This window comes from Patagioenas fasciata, chromosome Z (assembly GCF_037038585.1).
Source record: "Patagioenas fasciata isolate bPatFas1 chromosome Z, bPatFas1.hap1, whole genome shotgun sequence".
NCBI lineage: Eukaryota > Metazoa > Chordata > Aves > Columbiformes > Columbidae > Patagioenas > Patagioenas fasciata.
The window spans coordinates 13,449,365-13,472,251 of NC_092560.1; the positions used below are offsets into that span (position 1 = coordinate 13,449,365).

Below are 22,887 nucleotides of genomic sequence, written 5' to 3' on the forward strand. Positions count from 1 at the left end.
AATAATCAAACTATCACACTTACCTAAAAGCCTTCCAAATAGAAACAGATATATGCTTAAACACTTATTACACACAAACAAGTAATTGTATGCTTGCTGGATTGGAGATGCTACTTTTTTTCCAAAAATGAAGTTATATAATGAAACACAAAACAAATACATTATCCTGCTGAGGCTGGTATCACCACCACTTTCTGACTTGGGTAAGTAAATATTTCCTCTCTTCTGGCAACAGGAAGTCTTTAAAACCTCCTTGTATTTGTGCAGCATTGCATATTTAGGCTGTCCAGCCTCAGCCTGGAGATGGCTACCTTGTCATGGTAGATCAAATGATCAGCAGGTACAAGCTGATTCTCTGAAAAATAGTGAATAGCTGACCTAGACAATATTGCATTCTGCAAAATCAGTATAAGCAGCAGTTCATATGCATTGCTTTCCATTTAGGTGCATTAACAATGGAGACATGATGCATTTTTCCTCAGTTTATGCCCTGGGCAGTAAGATTTAAGTGAAAAGTTTAAACACCCCGCTAAGCTCACAATAACAGTTTGGAGAACCGCAGCCTTGGCTGAAGTTGTTTAACCCTCCCACCCCAGAGATACTGAAAATAAATTGAGGATGAGCCATGTTAGAAGTAGGTTAAATGAGCAACAGAACAGAGTTATCAACTAGACAGGAATAATGATAATAATGATAATACTTAGTATCTAGTAAGTATTCTAGTATCTAGTAAGTATTCCGATATTGGAGGAGTATAAACCAGCAGGTCTATAAAGGCTAATGTGCAACTGGATTGAGGATAATCATTGCCTCTTTATGTTTAAGAGTAGAAGAAAATGTTCTTAAAAATCTAAGATAGACAAAGTACATGTGTGTATTTTAATCCGGAACCAGACCAGGTAAATAACTTATATTCTGCCTTTAAACATCAAAATTGTGTTTTGATCTCACTGTGTTTTTGCACCCAGAGGGTACTGCAGTTTGAGTTGGTCTGGCTTTCAGTTATATTTCTTGGGGATTCGTGTGACATGTAAGGAACAGCTCTGGGTTAATGCACTGAAATCTGCTGTAAGTGACACCCTTCTGTCCACATGGCAATAGATACTGGGTGTAAAGGGCTCTTTCTGTGAAATCTACACTAATCAAAGACTAAAGGTCTTCTTAAGGAAATTAATTCAAGATAGGATCAGCCCATACCTCATTTCCAAAATGATGCTGAACATTCACTTTTCTATACTTCTGTAAAAGTCATTGTGGGTGTTAGCATCTTGGCAGAACTACAGGATTGTCAAATGGTACATTGTCATGGGTTATATTTAGTCAAGTGGTAAATAAGATTGCCCTTTATTTGCAATTATCTTATACAGCTGAGTGCTGCCTTTTAACTTTTTTTTTTTTTTTTAAATTTTTGACGAGGGGTGGTCCTTGTATTTTTTCCTTATGTTTTGTTTTAGCTTCTGAGATTTGAGACCCCCTCTAAGTGATGTGGCATTTTGATCCCAGTGAAGTCATAATAACTCTCATGCAATTTATTATTGAAACAAGTTTTCAGTCTGTTTCCAATTGTCAAACGTAGAGAAAAATAATTTCCAGTAAAGCACGTGAACTTATGGAGCAGTTTGCTGGATTGTGACTGGCTTTGGTCTATACTGGATTCAGCTGGTTGTTTTGTTACTGTTTGTCTTGTATTTTTATTACTGTGCGCTGAGATGCATTGCAGCCAGCAGCTTACACATGGATTGACTGAATAAATAAGGGAAAAGATGATAGCACCCTGAGAAATTAGCAGATGGGGATGACAGTTTCCACCTGGTGTACCTAGGTGGAGGACTTCTCCCTTGCACTCTCCCGCCTGCTGGAGGATGCCACCATTGTTCGCATTTTGCTGACTGCGACCACGAGCAGTCCTGGCTTCTCCAGCAGCTCCAGATAACCCTTTTGATGTATTGCTGGATGGACGGGATTTGCAGTGCCCTGCAGTCCCGCTGATACAAAAATGCCTTTAAGATCCTGCCTTTCCCATCCTAATCTACAAAGGAAACAGGAAAAAGGAACTTAAACTCCCTGTACTCAGACAGCAATGAGACTGTTCCAGCCTGCACCAGTGCTACAATTTCTTGCCTGTGACTTGTAAACAGCGTACCATGCAGGAGAGGAGTCACCAGTAAACATCAACCCGAGAAAACGATACTCCATGAGTGACTGTAAGAACTGGATGGATATATTTTGGAAAGCATGGACCCTTTAGCACATCTAGTTCTTTATGGATTCAGCCTGATGATTTCAGGTAAGCCTTTGCTTTAGTATCTGTTGTCGACCTGCCATGCTTCTCTTGTTTCTCATGCAATGTGCAGACAAAACTCAGGACTCCCTACTCCTTACTCCAGCACTTACTTGTATTGATAGAAGTATTTGTGTTTGTTTCAGTGAGGCCATTTGTCTCTGTGCAGCACTCTCACAGAAAGTGAGGGCAGGACTGTGGCCAAGCTGTTGGGCAGGATTTAGCTACATGTAGAATCTGCTGCTACCTCTTTATAATTGTTGAAGTCATTTGTTGACACATACACACATTGCAATAGGGTTTCTCTTCTGCGTAATGGTATTAACATTTTAATAAATCGATAATATCTTTCCCCAAGAATATGTGCTTTAAATACAAATTAAATATTGACTTTTTCTGCGACTGACTTTATGAGCTGGGCGTGCAGTAGGAAATGTTGATGTTTCTAGGTATTCTAGTATCTGATTTTAGACAGGTTTTTAGATAAGATTCCACACTGGAATCTAGATGAAATTCAGTGGACAAAAAAGGGCAGAAAAATGCACCTTATATAAGGTCAATTAATAACACTTCAAAGACAGCTAAAGAATGAATCAGTATTATCAGCAAATGTCAGTAGTTCAGCAAATCAGAAGTTTGTCATAAGAGACATTGACAGAAAAACAGACAGTAAGATTTTATTAATGCAAATTAAGTTTATACTATTTAGAGCATTACTGTTAGAGATGCTTTGCTGAAGCTATTACAAACAGAGCCCCGAGAAAACCTGTGGTCTTTCCATCAGGTTCTTAACTGCTCAGCATTTGAGTATTGCTTTCACCACCCCTATTTTGATTTTCTAAACAGTTTATTCTGGGTAACATACCAAGCAAAATCTGTAAAAGAGAAATACAAGTCACAGAATAAGCTTAGACTGTTAACTCACTGCTAACCCTTTCATTGAGATATGCATAGGTTGTTGCAGTCCATCTCACAGTAAAAACGTAAAGTGCTGTAAAACTACAGATTGTGCTGCAATGGAAACAAGAAAGAAAAGGCAGAAGTCCTCATTGCTGTGTAACTTGCTTTACAATTTCCAGATCTTCTTGATTAGCAGCATTTTAATAGCTAAATGAAATTACGAACAAATGAGTCTGAGATGTAACTGTGGCATCTATAAAAGGCTAGAGATTAACACAGGCAAAAAATCTGTTTAAAATCTGTTGAATGCATGTTTGGAAGTATTCTCATTTAGCCATTGCTGTAATAGGCTGCATATTGTTTACCAATTCCTCTTCTGTGGCTTAAGTTTCTTGATTGTTTAGCTGCACATTGATTCAACGTATTCAGCCCTCGAATCACTTCCAGCTTTTCACTTCAAGGAGGTATCTTGTGCTGTGAGCATTATGGATGGAGAAGAAAAGAAAGTTCGGTTACCCCAACTCTTTTTCCTTGTCTCTCCTGATTCTCTACATGGAAACATACACTTAAATGGCACAGAAAGCAATCAGCATTCATGAAGTCACATATACGGGAGCAACAGAAGAGGGGTACAGAGATTAGGTGTAAACAGGGACAGTGCAGACAGCCTGGTTCTGAAGAGCTGCTGGCCCCTGCCTTTTCCACAGGGGCTGCCCGGCGAGGTGTGTGCTGCAGTCACACCCATCTCAATAGATCTGTCAGCTTTCCCGCTTTTGTTTGAGAATGATATCATGTTTCCTGGGGCGAGCGGGGGAAGACAATGCAAGCCCCGCTTTCCTCTAGATACTGCAGGCGGAGTTGAGGAAAGCAGGAATGACATTCCCCGAGCAGGGGAGGATTTACAGACGGTGAACTGGCTTAACCTTGTCCCGATGATCGTCAGCTTCTCTGGGTGTGTTGCTGGGTAGGCACAAAATCCACCCCACCCTTTTCCAACGTGAAGACTGTCAGCTTGGCTCCCATTACGAGAAATGGCCTTTGATTTAATGTCTTCTTTTTTTTTTTTTTTTTAAATGCCAGTACTCTATTTGCAACTAAAGCTAAAGATCTTATTTGGTAGGTAACATTCAAAATATACACAAATGCTCACTTTTGCACGGTATATAAAGTCACTGTTTGCCATAGCAAATGCTTAATTAAACTGACATGGCATTGAATTTAATCCTCTTGGGATTCTTGAAGCCATACTGAGCATCACCATTTGTTTTTCTTTGGTTGATTCTACTCCTGTCAACATTTTGTGAAATCAAAATGATCCTGGCATTCATCCTGAAGTACGGAGTAAAACCCCAAGCTTTTGGCTAGGTACAATCTGCTAAGTCCTGACTAAAGAAGAGTCACAGACTCATCTATTCCCTTGGAAGGCTGAGCAAAACCAAGAAATTAGTTTCATAACTTGCCTTTTGCTTTTCAGCAAGATCCTCAGGTGGTCTGAAAATTTGCTCACAGCTTCTTACAGTGGGCTGTAAAATGTTGATGTAGGAGCCTTATTTTAGCAAGAGGGCCACCATCAGTAATAGATTTGTGGAAACTAGAAACAATTAAAACCAGTTTCAAGCACATTTCTTTGACTGTTTCTGGCAGGAAACAAATGCATTGTCAGATGCCTCTGCTGTCCAAGACAGACAGAATCTTCTGTGCTATAGCTTTGCTCTAACAATAATCTTAGATTGGGTGGTTTCTAAAAATACTGTGCTTTTTTTTTATGTGATTAAGCGGTTGGACCTATATATGGTAAAAGTCTCAAAAGGTTATATTAGCATTTTAATAAAGGGTAGCAGTGGAGCCAACAGTGCAGCGGCATTCAGTGGTAGCTCTCTATCGTCCCTGTTGATGGCTGTGTTTTCTTTGGGAATAGTAGGTGTTCTGGGAAAAAAATAAATAAATTGTATATATTAGCATTATTATGTGACTTGTTTAAATATCTAGAAAGTTAAGCAGCTTTTGACACACATTGCCAGACACACAAGCGCCATTATGATACTCCAGGGTCTTCAAAATTACAAGAAATCATAATGTTTTGTTAGACTGGAAAGTTCTAGTACTTCTGTTTCAAGACTTGTTTTTCTCTTGTGAGGATTAAATTAACCTAAAGAAAACCTGCATTAGCCTCTGGTTAATGCATATCTGTGACAGTGAGCATGAATGTCATTCTTCCTCTAGTGAAAGGGACAAGGCCTGTGTGAGTATCTTGAAATCCGCTGCTGTCAGACAAGAATGGCACCTGAAAGTCAGTCTGTTTGAATGTTTGAATCTGCAGTTCTGGGGTTTTGAGCCACTCACAGCCAAAGCAGTGGATACAAACTACATTTGAGCTTTTAATCTCAGTTATCTCAAAACTACGCTGACCAGACATCACGCTGATACACAACCTTTCAGACACCTAAGTTATCAAACTACTAATGTGAATTGCAAGAGTAATTTAAAAACAGTTTTCATTCCTTGTTCCTGAGGTGTATTTGATTTGTGAGACAGAGCGATTGCGCCTGCCTGCCACGCTTAGCTTATTTACCCAGAGGAAACAATGTCCTCCTGCCTTTCTCATGAGTCTGAAATTTACATGGAATTTAAACTCTTCTTGAGATACAGCCTTCATCTATTCCAGAAATGATGGACATGCTACAGGTTGAGTCGCTGACCTGCTGAATGTAGGTATTTCTGCACAGTTCTGTTAGGCCAGTCATGACCACAAAACTGATGGATCTGTTTTACAGGAGAAAGAGAGCTGATCTGTTTTAGTTACATTGTTGGCTATATGTTTTAGGGGGGGGAGGGGGAGAGTGTTCTAACTGTGATCTAATTCACCACTCCCTGACTCTGCAGCTGAAAGCCAAACCAAACAGCTTCAACTTGTGCAGGCAGCTCCGTGCACCTACTCTAAGTAGATTTAGAAAAGTGGGCTGATCCTCTCCTGTTCTTTTGGGGTGTTTTTTTGCTTTAGAACTTGCTTTTGATGTGGTGCCTGGTTCAGACCTAGTGAGAGGCAGAGTAGCACTCAGGGAGCCTGTGCTCCCAAAGACCATTTCAGCAGCTGGAAATAGTCAGAAGTGAAAAGTTGTTGCATCACACCCAGAGGAATCAAATCTGAAAGGGTGAAATGAAGTCACACTGCATTCACAACTGTTAACATATGGTATTGTTTCAGATACAGATTTCATATATAAATTTATACATATATATTGTATTGTTGGAGTATTTAGTCATAATTAAGCAGGTTGGATGGATTACTTTTTTGCTGAAATTTAATTTCAGGGAAAAAAACGAAGTTGCAACATTTTGCAGAGATGGTCTGATACCCACAAGAATTTCATCTGGACAGCTTTAGATAATCAAGAGGGAGCATAGAAGTCAGAGAGACTGACTGCAGCTGAGCAACTGGCTTCAGGGCAGGGGAGATGTGGAGCTGGTCCTTCAAGTGCCCACAATGAGAATTACCTGGGTTGGAAAGCTGCTCTGTGCTGGTCACATGGACTTAGCCTGCTTGGCCCAGACCCATCTCTTTAACATGCAAAAACCATGTTCAGCTTTCCATGGAAGACCAAGAAGTCATTGTGGTGTGGAGGGTGTTGGCCAGGCACAGAAGAAGTGAACCGAAAATGGATGCGCCTACCACTTGTGTGAGACAGATCCATAGTTCCATGGTCAGCTCCCACTGTGATGCAAGACCTATCTGGGACTGGAGGGATGAAAATCTTAGAGAAAGTGCAATGAAGACCTGTCCTCAAAAGACAGTGTCTACCCTGCACTAGTGGTCAGATCATATTTAGGATGTTGTTCCACTGTGGTTTCAGTGGAGACACATAGCAAAGAACCAGCCTGTATCTGAACTGGAGACTTTTCTGGAATTAATTTAAAATGTCAATTGCTTTTAGGGTGTAGATTTAATAACCATTCTACAACTAACACAACATTCTACAAACTAAGAACATGCACTATTAATGTTAAACAAGGGTCATATCTAAAGAAGAAAAAAAAAAATCAAAATTCCTTTTTTTAATTCATCCCTAGGAAATGTAAACACTTTTAGGGTGTGAAGATATATGGCATTTACTAAATTCTGAGAGGGTTTTTGAAAGACAGGTTCACAAATGACATTTCTTTATTCAATAGTAATATATGTAAGCTTTTTGTTTCAAGGTTGTTGTTTTGCTTGTCTGGTATTTATTTACTATTTATGTTGTCTCAGACTGTCTAATGAAGTGGCTTGGTTAATTTCCCCTCTGGAGTGTAACAAGTCTCTCTTGACAATGCAGTTCCATCTGCATTTCTGATTGTGCTGATGATTTTTCTCTTGTATTATATTCTGGCTGTTCATCCCAGAGCAGCTGCTGGCCAGGCACCTTAGCCTCGTTAGTCACAAGCTGTGCTCATCACCAGAAACATCTCACACTACTGAGAAAAGTCATTGAGTGGCAAAGTAAGGGTATATTGCTGTACAGGCAATAGCATATTAGAGGGTGTCCGTCCAGCAGCTACTGCTCACAGACATTTCCAGAAAATTAAACTTATGCATGTATCCTATGAAGACTGATTAGCTATGTTAATTTGCATACTTCAGCCTGGCACATGCACACAAACAACATACACTATACATATGCAGTATACATGGTAGCTTCTTAATGCAACTTACAAGGACCACCCTTGTTATGGACATTTTATTCTTGCTTGCAAGCACTTTCTTGACAGAAATTTGCCTAGCTAAACTACAAGCCTGTCCTACGTGAGCTTTCCCACAATCCTCATCCTTTTTCAGCATTACATAGCATATTGTCAGCTGGTTGTTCGACAAGAAATTTCTGCTGATACGTTGTTTTATGTTTTCCTTGCTAATGGTGAACCAGGCCTACGCAGAAGTCATGAAAAAGTGCCTTTCTACATTTTGGTTACTCACACACACACATTTAGGCACACTCACTGGGAAACCTCCAACAAAGATGCACCAGTGCTTCTTTTCTAGCTTTTTCATCTTTAAAAGATTGCTTTGATGGGTTGTGAAACAACTCAAATGTGGTAAAAACAATTATATTGTATTTTTCAAGAGGGCAGTTGTTGCATTTCCTTTAGCTTCTCCAGATGTACCCAAGTGCCAGTAAGAAACCATTAGCCCTAGTAGATTTGACAGATTATTTTATTTTTCACATTTGTGCTCTGGTTTTACCACTACTACCAAGTAGCAAAATTATGTTCTGTCACTTATTTTTAGTCTGTTATTAGTGTCACAATGCCTTCTGTCCACAAATAATGCCCTATTTCTAAAGGCAGAAGGTATCAGTATTTGAGCTGTGAGCTATCCCACAGCTGCCCAGTAGCATCACAGGCTGGGGACAAGGCCTGTTGTGACAGGACAAGGGGTGATGATTTTAAACTAAAGGAGGGGAGATTCAGGCTGGACATGAGGAAGAAATTTTTTCACAATGAGGGTGGTGAAACACTGGCCCAGGTTGCCCAGAGAGGTGGTGGATGCCCCATCCCTGGAGACATCTCAGGCCAGGCTGGACGGGGCTCTGAGCAACCTGATCTGGGTGAAGATGTCCCTGCTCATGGCAGGGGTTGGAATGGGTGAGCTTTGAAGGTCCTTTCCAATCCAAATTCTTCCATTATTCTATTACAAGATACACGCAGCAAGATTCTTTCTATGGACAACAAGAAATGTTTCATTAGGAAGCTTGAATTTTCGGTCATTTATGAGCTGGTAGCTGCTTTTTCTTTTGTTTGGTTTTGGTTTTTTTTTCCATTTTTTTTCCCCTGCTGCTGCTGTGTGGCAGAGAGCCTTAATCTCTTGGGGTAATAATAACTCCAGCTTTGTTTTCCTGTGGAGGACTGAGCTGTCAGGGGAGAACTTGACTCACTGGGAGAAATTACATGACCTGCTGCTGTCTTTGCATCCCAGATGAAGTTTCCAGGACACAAAGAGACTACAGACCTGTTAAATTAATATGTGATTTCAAGGCCAGAGAATGAACAAAAAGTAGCAAAGATTGATGAGAGAAACAGCAACATTCTCATAGGAAAGCTTAGGAATTGTGCGTTGGGTGAGCACATGGTGAGATGGAATGAAATCTGGCTGGACAGCAGAGCTCAGAGGGTTGTCATCAACAGAGCAGAGTCTGGGTGAAGGCCTGTAGTTAGTGGGGTTCCCCACGGGTCAGAACTGGCTCCAGTCCTGTTCAACCTGTTTATAAGTCACAGAATCACAGAATCACGGAATGTTAGGGATCGGAAGGGACCTCGAAAGATCATCTAGTCCAATCCCTCGCTGGAGCAGGAACACCTAGATGAGGTTACACAGGAATGTGTCCAGGCAGGTTTTGAATGTCTCCAGAGAAGGAGACTCCACAACCTCCCTGGGCAGCCTGTTCCAGTGTTCTGTCACCCTCACTGAGAAGAACTTTCTTCTCATATTTAAGTGGAAGCTCCTGTGTTCCAGTTTGCCCATTGCTCCTTGTCTTATCATTGGTTGTTACTGAGAAGGGCCTGGCTCCATCCTTGCAACACTCACATATTATTGACGTCACCCCTCCGTCTCCTCTTCTCCAAACTAAGGAGCCCCAGCTCCCTCAGCCTTTCCTCATAAGGGAGATGCTCCACTCCCTTCATCATCTTTATTGCCCTGTGCTGGACTCTCTCCAGCAGTTCCCTGTCCTTCTGGAACTGAGAGGCCCAGAACTGGACACAATATTCCAGGTGTGGTCTCACTAAGGCAGAGTAGAGGGTCTGGAGAACCTCTCTTGACCTGCTAACCATCCCCCTTCTAATACACCCCAGGATGCCATTGGCCTTCATGGCCACAAGGGCACAGTGCTGGGTCATGGTCATCCTGCTGTCCACCAGGACCACAGGTCCCTTTCCCCTACGCTGCTCTCTAATAGGTCGTTCCCCAACTTACATGGGAAACTGGAGTTGTTCTTTCCCAGATGCAAGACTCTTACCCTTGCCCTTATTGTATTTCATTACATTTTTCCCTGCCCAACTCTCCAGCCTGTCCAGGTCTCTGGATGGCAGCACAGCCTTCTGGCGTGTCAGCCACTCCTCCCGGCTTGGTGTCATCAGCAAACTTGCTGACAGTGCACTCTATTCCCTCATCCAAGTCACTGATGAATGTATTGAATAGCACTGGTCCCAGTACTGACCCCTGAGGCACTCCACTAGATACAGGCCTCCAACTGGACTCTGCCCCATTGACCACGACTCTCTGGCGTCTTTCCTTCAGCCAGTTCACAGTCCACCTCACTACCCGATCGTCCAGACCACAGTTCCTCAGTTTAGCTGTGAGGATGCTGTGGGAGATGGTGTCAAATGCTTTACTGAAATCAAGATAGACCACATCCACTGCTTTGCCATCATCTATCCACCTTGTTATGTCCTCATTTAAGGCTATGAAGTTGGTTAAGCATGACTTCCACTTTGTGAAGCCATGTTGACTGCCCCTAATGACCCTCTTATCCTTGAGACGGCGCCAAGGATAAGTTGTTCCATCACCTTTGCATGGATGGAGGTGAGGCTGACCCATCTATAGTTACTCGGGTCCTCCTTCTCGCCCTTTTTGGAGACTGGAGTGACATTTGCTCTCCTCCAGTCCTCAGGCACCTCTCCTGTTTCCCACGACTTAGCAAAGATGATGGAGAGTGGTCCAGTAATGACCTCCCTCTTCCTCAGCACCCACAGGTGCATCCCCTCTGGACCAATAGATTTATGGATGTCCAGATTGCTTAACTGGTCCTAAACCAGTCCTCATCAACCAAGGCAAACTCCTCCATTGTCCTGACTTCCTCTGGGGCCTCAGCAGTACAGGGCTCCTCAGGACAGCTTCTGGCAGAGCAGACAGAGACAAAGAAGTCATTCAGTAACTCTGCCTTCTCTGTATCTTCTGTCACCAGGGCACCCACCTCATTCATCACTGGGCCTCCATTGCCTCTAGTGTTAGTTTTATCTGCTATGTATTTGAAAAAGCTCTTTCTGTTGTCCTCGACACCTCTCACCAGGTTTAATTCTAAGGAGGCCTTAGCTTTCCTAGTTGCCTCCCTACATCCTCTGACAACAGCCTTATATTCTTCCCAAGTGGCCAGCCCCTCCTTCCATGATCTGTAAACTCTCCTCTTCCACTTGAGTTTGCCCCGCAGTTCCCTGTTTAGCCACATAGGTCTCCTGGCTCCCTTCCTTGACTTCCTACATGTGGGATGCTCTGATCTTGAGCTTGGAAGCAGTAGTCCCTGAACGCTAATCAACTATCTTGGGTCCCTTTACCTTCAAGTACCCTTTCCCACAGGATTTCCCCTAGCAATTGCTTGAAAAGGCCAAAGTTTGCCCTACTGAAGTCCAGGGTTGTGATTCTGCTTGGCATTCTGTTCCTGCCACATGAGATCCTGAACTCCATCTCATGGTCACTGCAACCAAGGCAGCCCTTGACCTTTACTGCTTCAACCAGACTCTCCTTGTTAGTGAGGATGAGGTCCAGCAGTGCACCTCTCCTAGTTGGCACCTCCACCGTTTGCGTCAGAAAGTTATCGTCAATGCTTCCAGCAAACATCAGGGAAGTTAAAACCCCCCCACAACAACCAGGGCCTGTGACTGTGAGGCTGCTTTCAGCTGCCTGTAGAAAGCTTCATCAGCTTCCTCAGCCTGATCTGGTGGCCTGTAACAGACACTCACAACAGTATCACCCCTGCCAGCCTGCCCCTTAATTCTCACCCACAGACTCTCAACGCCCTCCTCATCCATGCCTGGACAGTACTCAATACATTGACTTCTTCATATTTCACTTGCATTATTTCCATCCTGATTATCTTTCAAATAGGCTAATTAGTTAATTGAAAGAAAAAAATCAATGTAATTTATTCAGTACCTTACTAATAATTAAGCAAATTTTATACTTTTTCAGCAAAATTCCTTATGTGATTGCCATTTGTATTCCTAAACAGGAATTTTAACTGTGTGGTTTTATACATAAAGAACACAATCAAGGAGGGTGCAGCTGAGCTTGTAACTACGGAACAAGACACAATGAGAAATACTACGAGAAAGGCTATCTAGCAATTGAGGTTTGTTCTGACCAAAAACCTTATTCTTTGAAGCAGAGGGAGTGCTTGTTGTTGTTTTTCAAGATACTTGAAGGAGGAGGGGTTGATAAGTTGACGCAGTCTGGGACATCAGTTTCAAAATTATTTTTAAATCCTGTAGCAAGAGTTATATGAAACTGACTGTTTTACTTTTCAGCATAACAACAGACCTAAACTAAGCACAGATTCTGTATTTATTCCCTGTTAGTATAGTACCTATATGTTTTATATTCACTTTCACAGATAGTCAATAGGAGAAATAATTTGTTTTCCAAGCAATAACAACAAAAAAATCAGAACTGCTTAAGCATTTCAAATTACAGCACCTTGTATTCTCCTTGCTTTACCTCATTAAAAAAGGGTGGAATTTACTGGAATTTTCTGTTCTCCCCTCTTCTCTTAAATAATTAGTACTTTAAAAGTATTACTCTTTCCTCTTATGTCTTACCACAGCTCTTCTTTTTCCTCCGTTATGCTCCAAAAGCCAAGGGAAGGACTTTCAGGTTGTAGTCACTTCAAGCAATTGACAATAAAGCTGTACAAGTATGAGGAAAATTAATACATCATTAGATGTGCAATGTCTAAACAATTTATTTCCTTCCACTGCTACTCAGTATTAATTAATAGCTGAAACATTTACTTAGAACTTTATATTCTCAATACACCTTGTGAATATGGCCTAATGATTAAATATGTGTTTAGGGGGCAGTGGGGTATGGTTGTCCTTTACATTGGTGGAGCTGTTTGCTGTGGTAGGGGGTCTTGGCCACTCCACAGTACTGAACACTTTTCCAATTAACAGTCAACTTTGCAAAGGCCTCACACTAAGTAGAAATCAACTTGAATATAATATTTCCATGATTTCCTGGGGTCTAGACAAGGGTTAACAATGTTAATCCGGAAGCGTTTGAGCAGGAACTTTCTGAGAGCAGGAACTTTCTGAGACAAAGGACAAATCATAACACTTTTCTGTTCTTGTAAGACTTGTTTTGTGCGCTCATCTGTGGCATTGAAATATCTCAGCTAAGAGACCACTGCATTGTTTTATTCACGAACTAGTGTCTAGCACCAACTCTGATCTAAGTAAATGATGTTTTAAAGCTTATCAGAGACTTTGTTGCTCTTAGAGAAGACCTGTGTCTGGGACATGTTCCAGGGAATTTCTGAGAGCTGTTTCTTCCAGCTGGACCTGACTTTGTTTTCTTGGTGCAACGCAGCACAAAACCCATGATGTCTCTGTGCCCATATGAGTGGCGTTTTGGCAGGGAATGAGAACACACAGGGGCTGCAGAGGCAGTGTGATAAACACTTACTCTCTGTTCAGGACAATTTCCCCGCGTGAATCTGTAGTAGAGAACTATGAATGATATAGCCAGGTATTACCTGGCAAGAGTGACCACAATCCTGTAGTTAAGAGTGGGCCTAGAGCAACTGCAAAGTTCTCCTTGCATTCTTTTTGTTGTCTGGGTCATAGTGCGTGGGCTATTATGTAAACTTATTGGTTTAGAGGATGCCATTTTCCCTGTGCTGGAAGGGCTCAAAGCACAGCAGCACAATGAGCGTGTCTCATAAACACTGGGCGATAAATCCTCTCTGCATGGTATCTCCTATCTCCAGCATTAGCCTTCTGCAAGTGCTCTGAGAGCCTATTTGCACACACAGCAAATTGCCTTCCTGATAAGGTCAGGTCTTCAAGGACCAGGGCAGGAGTCAAAGGATTTTTCAAGGAAGCACAGAGGATTGTTGCTGGTACAGAGACAGGCTGTTTCCTGTCTGTATTTTTTGTGCTTTTCTAAGAGAGCTAAATCCTGTTGTCCTTACTTGGTCCTTATATACTCAAAGTCTTCATTAACATCAAGGATATGATTTGCCTAAGTTTTGCAAGACCAGGTAAATTCATTTTTAGCAAGCACAGTTGGGGTGATTTAAGTTGCATTACCAGGAAGAGATACTGTAGGAATCCCTAAGCAGAAAGCATATGTGCATTTTAAAGCTTTCTGTTGATTCTATCTAGTTGGTTTGTTTTGTTTTGATTTTTTTTCACTGTTTGAGGGCAGCAGCTCCCAGTGGGGTAAAAGAAGGCCTTCCTATCACCTCAGAGGCCTTAGGCTGACTTTAGAATGCCAGTCCTGTTGCATTCTGAGTTCAATGAGTGAGTTGACTTCAAGCCAATGTGCTCCTAGGGTGCTTGCTTTTTTCTTTTTTTCCTTTTTCTTTTTCTTTTTTTTTGTTTGTTTTGCTTTGTTTTGTTTTTCCCAAAATACACCTAAAGTATAGCTTTTCTCAGTGCAAATATGTAACTTGGATATGTTTTAATTTCTGCTTGCAATATATTTCAGCTGTTAAACTTCAGCTGCCAAATCATGCTTGACATATGATTCCATACTTATGCATAGATATTACTCCTTTTTAGATGCCTTCTATTGTTTCTCCTGGAAGACATGAAACTCCATTTGTGCTCCATCTGCCTCACACACATGTCTGGGTCACGTTACAGTGTTTAATATGGAAAAAAAACCCACTTCCTATGTTTAGACAATCAATCAGAACACTATCCATCCACCACAGGCTAGATTTTGATTCATCTGGAATAATCACAACCATAAATAAGTAATACCCCTGAGCTATGGTTGTTCTACAACTTGATTACATGATTTGTATTGCTATCAAGAAACAGAAATGCATGTGGCAAATGCCCTGAACCTGACGTGATATTGCTCTGCTATGTCTTACATAGGCATCAAAGGCGACATGAAAGGTAGTCCTCAAAACTCAGACTTAACCTACTACTTTTTATCAGCTTATTAAAAGGTTGAGATGCAGGTGGGGAAAGAGGTATTATTTCCACCTTTCAATCTGTGTTGGAAGTCAGAGGAACAGATAATTGCTAGAGGAGTGGAACTGGAGCCCTGGATGAGCAGCCTTTCCTTGAACAGGAACATGGGCCCAAACCTCTGTTTTAGAAAGACAGTGGCAGCTCTGTGTCCTGTAGATGCTGGGCAGAAACACCAAAATGTTTCGGTTCTGATCTGTAGCACCCTGTCTGACCTCAACACAGATAATCATGTCCAGCCGCGGAGTTTTGATCCAGATTTGATCCTGAGTTTCACAAAAGCTTGCAAAAATCAGCATCTTGCAGTTTATGATTTCAGAATATCTCTATGTGGCCCATGATCCTTGCTGATATGACATGAAGCCCTCTGCTTTCAGTGTTGGTAACTGCTGTATTATATTTGCTGTATTACATCTGCCTTCAGCTGATGCATCAGACCCATAGTGAGAGCACAAATGTTACTCATATATAAGTAAAAACATTGAGATAAATGCCCTATAAAATGAATGCATGAGTATAGCCTCATTTCTACCATGTATTTATTTGACTTTGTTGAAGAGATTTATTTTTGTAACATGCAGCAGGATGCACTGACTTCGCTGACCTGAATCTTTATGCAATAGTTTAACAGCTGTTGCATCCTTTCCAGAAGGTTTCATTTCTTCTTTATGTAACTACAGGTTATCTGGGCTGGCACATTAAAGGGTGGTACCCGTGGCGGGCTGGCTGGGTGTGGTGTCAGCGTGCTGCCAAGATACTTCAGTCCCTAGAGTGGTTGCTGGCACTGAAAGCACAGGACCTCCTCCCTTGGCCCCACCTCTGCACAGACACACGCAAAGTCTGCAGCCAGCACTGAGACCTTTCAACCTCCCTTATCTAAGACTATACCCCTTCCTTCCAATCAGAGAAACATTTGGAAGCTGAGCGGCACTAAACATTGGGCCTCTCTGCGTAAATACAAAATATACTTGTATCCAAAGCAGGAAAATAGATGTGATGAATAAAAGAAATCAATGATTCTTCCTGTTTCAGCTGGAAAAAATGTTACTGTTTCCCTTCTCCTTACCCTGAATTTCAAAAGTAAAGGGAAACGCCTGCTATTTGCAAATTGTTGATTATAGCTGTATTTCCCTCCTGCTATGCACATTTGAACAACTAAATCTGTACCAGTCTGCCAGAGACTGCTTTAATTAGGGTTGTATCTAACATTTTCAAAGAACTCCCATCTTTGTGTACTTCTGGAAGTTCTATTGATCAAAGGCAGCCACTTCAACTGCTTTAAACCTGACCTCATAAAAATTGTCTTTACTGGTGCCGCCAACTTGCTCTTTGCTTTGAGGAAGTTTCTTTGGGCCACAGTTCTTGCCAGTGTCTGTTAGGGCTTCAAATGGTTAACCTGTGAATTGTTATGAAATAATTAATCTAAATTCATAAAACAGCTGAAAAATACTCCAAGTGTTCAAAGTACTACCAGTTCCTATAACTGAAAGACATACCTGCTTTACATCAATTCATATGCATTAAATCCATGTAAAGGACATAAAAGAGACATTAAACTGACAACCTTATGATTTACTGACCCTATTACCAGCAAAGCATCCTACTTGCATTTATGTACACATCTAACTATTGAAGGATCTGTCTGCTTCTGCAACTCACATTTTCTCTGGGCTTCTGCATCAGCTCCTTAAAGAAATCCCACAAGTTTGCAAGGTTTATTTCCTCTTCTGAGAAAAACAAGCTCCAGCTGTTTATGACATAAAAAGTGAAACCTGAAGTCAGTATAGCAGAAAAGTTAATCTATAATCTTCATATTTTGCACAAAAGCTGTGCAAGACACGAGCCAGAGAAGCCCAGAGTACTGGGTGAAACAGCTCGTCAGGAGATTTGATCAGCCACATACTCCAACTCTGCAGTAAATTTTTTTCACTTGCTGCTGTTTCTCCATAGGTAAAGTGGAAGCAGCACTGGACCTCATACTGATCAATTCATTCCCTCTGGTGGGCAACTCCGAGACATCACTTATCTGTATCACTTCCAAATGGCGTTCCCGTGAGTCCATCACGATAGACCGAGACCAGGACGATGTGACAAACCAGCACCGGGAACCACTGGAGGTTAATGAAGATTCAAAGAGAGCAACAGCCAAAACAGTGGTGTGGAAGAGGGAACAGGCCAGTGAAACTATTGGAGCATATTACTGTGAAGGGAAACTCAAGGATGAGGTGACAAGGATACATACCATGAAGATGCCACTGCAAGGTATTGTATGGTGGTCACTGCTTGCAGACTAACAGTTATCCCTGGTTGACACAGGTGGGCACAAACGTGGCTCCAGAGCAGGCAAAGCAGTCTGGAGTAAACAAAAATAGACTCAGCTTAAGCCCATGTTTGTTGAGGTTTTTTCTAAAGTGCAGAGGCAACCGGTCGATGCTAGATGCTAGTCATTTCCTTGTGGAAGTTAGTCAGGCATCTGTAGGTATTCTGCCTGTATCTGGCTACTGCCAGGAGCACAAACTCAGGTGGCAAATAAGGTAAGTACTGTCCTCACTGACCCCATGAAATAATATATACAGTAACTCCTGCACTGGCTTTTTCACATCCCAAACCCTTAATTTCTAAACATGCTTCCATTTTAAAGTCTTGACAGGTCTGTGATGTAGATAACTAGACATCACTATCTTTTTTTTAAAAAAAAAATAATAATTGGTAACTGTAGCATAGAAAATAAGTGCCTTGCCTAAGGTTAAGTAAAACTACAGATGAGCAACACTGGATCTGCACAGTCTGTGTCAGTATGAAAAAAAATCAGCTCAACACTGGAAATAAACTCCAGAAAAGTTTCTCAAAATCTAAGAATGCTATTCACAAAAATCCACTATGGACTTTACTGTTAAATTGCTTTTCATTTTAAGCCTATGCACAGTAGAAAAAACAAATACAGCCGAAAGAGAGTGGGATGAGATGGTGGGATTTCCAAGGTCCAGCACTCTAGCCATTAAATTAGATTTTCTTTTGTGCAAAATTTCACTTGTGGACCTCATTAGACTTCTGGGACAAGTTCCAAACCAGAGATCACCATAAACTGCAGAAAAGTGCAAGAGATTTTGGCTAATTTTCTGCAACAAATCAAGTATTCAAAACTTCAGCAGATTTTTAGTAGACTTCACTGTATTGCTAATATTTTATGCTACAGTAGCTGGTGTCTGAGGAGACTTGACACTTTAAATCTTTCTTTATAAGGTTTTAGTAAGAGCAAATGGAAGTGGTCTTATCTCCTAAAGTTACAGCTAGTGTCTATTTATTTCTTTTAGTATGGAAACGTTGGAAGCAAGGTAGGCAGGACAAGTGTGGTTTTGTTTGGCTTATGTTTTCTCTGACCAAATGTAGTCTTTGAAGCGTTGGACTGGTCACCAAGAAAGCTCTGCAGATGCAGGCTGACAATTCCATTGTTTCAAAGGAGGCTGCAGTGAGGAGGAGATAAGATAACAGTCCATGGAAAGTGGATGTGACCCTGCCTGTGGCAGAATGCCAGTGAGCTGAGCACATCTCTGGCCATCATGTAGAACAACATCCATCAGTGGTAGAGTGTCTTGTGAATCAGCCAGGTTTTTGCTATCGGTATCTGTGGATATAGGAGCAGGAAATGTAAAATAATCAAACTTTGAGAGCTTCCTGTGTGACAGAAATTGTTCTAACCAGAAATTGCACAGCATTCATGCCAGAGTTAGGTAGATTTCTTTGAATAATTTCTGGGTTTGAATCCGTTTTTCAGATTGTCTTTGTAAAATCTTTCACTGACAAAATTTGAGCTAGCAACTTGCCAGTGAAACCATATAATCTAAGCAGGCTAGATGGGTGAGAAAGAGGCACAGCAGAAATTCTCAAAGCTGTGGAAGTCCGCAGAAAGCAGAAGGAGAGGCCGGTGAAGGACTATGAGGTTTTGCAGAGTATTTGCAGTTGGAAAACAGGCTTTTTCCCCCTTTACTGGCATTGTCTAAATAATTTTTAGGGGCAGAATGTGTTTTTCAACACCAAAAATTGAGCAAGAGGTGAAATGTGCAGCTTCTTACCGACAACAAAAAAAGGCACAGGAAGGAGCAGCACTTGATAAAATCCAGCCACTGTTTTGCAGCCTCAGGGTAAAATGTTGCTGAAACTCTCACTAAGCATTAATCTCTTGGGTAGCCCCACTGCCTGATTATGTACCTATCATCAGATATGCAGATACAGTGAAGATTTCTGCTGTATAGTAGGCAATAATTACAGGTTCATTTTTTCTGTTTCACTCTACAGATATGCTGTCCTCCTGAATTCTTTATATTTTAGCATTATGGTTACACATGTAATATTCATACATGTGACGAGAGGGAACAGGTTATACTTCATATATGTATGGGGAATAATGCAGCACACATATCTAGAACAGAACACTACATAGTCTGTTCTGCATCTAGCTAAATATAATTTCTGCAATTTCTCTACACAATAATTGTGTATTTCCATATATACAGTTGAGTTTTCACCCACAGAAACCCTCTAGAGCAGGCAACAGGACAATAATGGAAATGCTAGCAACAGAGTGTGATGGCAACTCGGTTCATTATGTCTCTATAAGGAACTGGCACACTGAAGATATGAAATCATAAAATACAAGTCACAATCTAAAAATACATGACAACTGAGCCCACCAAGGAGTATGCATTCCTTTCCATTGCAACAATGCTCTGAAGAAAAAGTATTGTGGGTAAGCTAAATGACATACAAAGAAAATGGGAAAACAAAAGTTTAATATTTTGTTAAAACAATTATTAATGCCTCACTAAATGTGGTGCAAAAAAACACTGCAACTGAACCACTTCAGATCATTTGTAACTAGCAATTCATTTTTCGGAAAGCTGTTGAATTTTGTTTTCCTAAATAGATCATGATTTTCACCATCCATTTGCTGTTCATAAATAACTTCTAACTTGGGAGCTGACAGCAAGTTAGGACTGCTTTCAGTTTTTGTTTATCTGTTTCTAATGAGATCTTGTTTCATTATTCTGTAGTAGAATTGTCTGTTTCTCTAAGTTCAGATACCAGTGCCTAAGTAACAAGGCAAATGCTCGGTAGGTTCCCATGCACGTGCTTATTATCATGCAGGAAGAGTCCAGCTGAAATCAACTGGATAGCACTTACAAAGGAACGAAAATACATGGCAGAGGCTCAGAGAGCATAAACACTAGAATGGCACAGGGGAAGGAAATTCCATTCTACAAAGAACTGTGAGTTTTCAATAGTTTCCTTACTGCCAATCAGAAATAAAACATCAAAATGTCAAAATTCTCACGGACATCAAATTCTGGAAGAGGTTGGGTTGGATTGATAGAAAGGTCTTCAGTTTTACTCACATTTTCTTTAATTTTATATCACATAAGATGAATGTTTTGATTTTTAATTAAAATGCCATTCTGAAATTGAAGTATTAAAATGATCTTTCCCTAAATATTGCGGGATTGCTACTCTTTTTTCCCCCTCATATTTTACAACATAATATTGTGGAGTTACAAACACAGTTTCAGTCTCATACAAGCTTTGATGTAGCATATACCTGCTCATTTTTTACAGATCTATCACGTATTTAAATAAAATTTGTTTATAATACTTTTCTCTGCTTTCTTATCCTATCTCTGTGTATTTATTTGCCACCAAATTTCAGCCACAGAGTCCAAATTTGTTTTCTGCAACCATTGGTATGAACTGAAGTATACTTCATTGGCAGTTTTCTAAAAGTTAATTAAAAAAAGGGGGGGGGGGGGCATGACTATAGAAAAATGTCATTTTTTATGAATAAGTTCTCTAACCGTTTGTACCAACTTCTATATGTGTTCCTCAAACAAAATATTCCCTGTGAAGTAAATGTGACTTAACAGAAATGAAACCTGTGCAGCTGTGGAGCTCACTAGGAGCATGAATGGCTCCTCAATGGTTCCTCCCAGCTCAGCTCCAGGTGGCTCCTTCTGTCCCACTCACTCACTGGAGAGGAAGGTGGCAGCAGAACCAGGCTCCCGGAGCTGAACAGAAACAAGGTGCAGGGTGGAATTGCCCAGGAGGAGCTTGCACAGGAGGAACTCCAGGGCTAAACAGCCTTGAAAACAGAGAGGGAAAAGAGGCTGCTGAAAACCAATGTCTCATTCCCCTGGGTGCTCTAAAATGGGAAGTACAAATGTGTAAATTCTCAATCAGGTAAAGAGCTGAATAGTTTGGAAGTTGACTCTGCCTAATTGTAGGAGAGTTTCTGTCATTTTTTTGTCATACAGCATAACAATGACAGTATAGCATAAAGCTGAGAGCTAGAAATGGTCAGAAAAATGGAATTTGTTCTCAAAAAACTTCGTGGCTTCACCTTGGAATTTTCCAACTGAATGAAAGGAAGTGCTTTTAACTTCTAACTTGTTTGAAAGTAATGTTGCAATTAAAATCATTGTTTCACTAGTTTTGAAAAGAACTATTTATTGAGATTTTTCTGTCCCTTCCTTAGTTATCTTCTGATATGTTTTCTACTACTAATGAGAAGGAAAAGGCAAATATCTTGTGAAAATCCCTCTACCTACTATTTTACTCTTTTTCTAAAATCAAGAACTATAAAAAATGTATAAAAGTACTTCCTGTTTAAGCAAGAAAATTATTTTCCATTTCCCAACTGGGAGACTGAAAAAATATCACCCATCTAGACAGTTCCTCCCACAGAATTTTAATTTTAATTAAGCCACATTTTCAGATAAGAGTAGATTGCTGTAAGTACCACTGGCTGTGAATATGCTTTTTTCTTTTGTTCTTAGTGCAAGCCAACACGCAGTATTTATAGAGAACATGGCAAAGTAACCAAGCACAGACCTACTCTATCTTACTGCATCTCACCCAGAACCCTGCATGACTCTGGTCCCCTGAATGATCTTGACTGTTCTGCATCAAAAAGCTTGAACAGAAAAGAACTGAGTCACTCAGGGTATTTGTTTGCCAATGACAATTTGTTCCTTACAACACATTTTCCAGTACTTTGTCCAGTCTGCTTTCAAAATGTCTCAAGGGATGAAGAAACTTGTGAAAGTGTTTTACAGCCAGTTGGAGCTCCTAGTTAGGAAGTGTTTCCAGTTACTCAGCCAAACTCAATTATTTATATATTTTGTTATTATTATTTCACGCCACAGGTTCTCACGGCAGTCTGTTGTTTCAGGGCATAGGTGAGTCCTCTGTCTCTGCCAAAACATAAAGTTGAGGTTGCTGATGATAAAGAGTCTGTGTGCTCTAAAGAATGTGTGCTCTAAAGATATTTGAATGTCAAAATCTGAGTCAAGGTCATGCTGTAAACCATTCTCAGCTTTTGGCCCAGAAGGCAGATAGAGACAATAACTGCTGCTAATTATCCCTTACTTCTGTCTTGTTCTGTTTTCAGCCTCATTCCACCCAGTGGCATTAACTGTTACAGCAAACAGGGGAGAGCATGTGAATATTTCTTTTATCAGAATGGCAGCAAAAGAAGAAGATGCAGTGATCTACAAAAATGGTGATTAAACTTTCTCTCTTGTCTTTTTTCTTCTTGCGATCATTGTCTTAGCCAAGTGCCACGTAACTGTTTTAGTCACTGCTGATGAAGCCCATGCTGTGCAACTGGAGCAAATATAATTCTTCATGCATTTAGAGTTCCCTAAGGAGCCATTTGCCATATCCAGTATATTGAGCTGACTTGTTTCTCTTCCACCAGAATGCCAAAT

General features: G+C 40.8%; 1 protein-coding gene across 1 annotated transcript in view; it reads left to right on the plus strand.

Moving 5' to 3' along the window:
- Positions 1-1,808: 1,808 nt before the first annotated feature.
- TEK (TEK receptor tyrosine kinase) overlaps positions 1,809-22,887 on the plus strand; it is a 46,848-nt gene continuing 25,769 nt past the window's right edge. Inside the window, exons 1-3 of the mRNA XM_065860381.2 lie at positions 1,809-2,287; positions 17,081-17,392; positions 22,569-22,679. Coding sequence (XP_065716453.1) covers positions 2,236-2,287; positions 17,081-17,392; positions 22,569-22,679 — 475 coding nt within the window. The 5' untranslated portion in view covers positions 1,809-2,235. The remainder of the gene's footprint in view (positions 2,288-17,080; positions 17,393-22,568; positions 22,680-22,887) is intronic.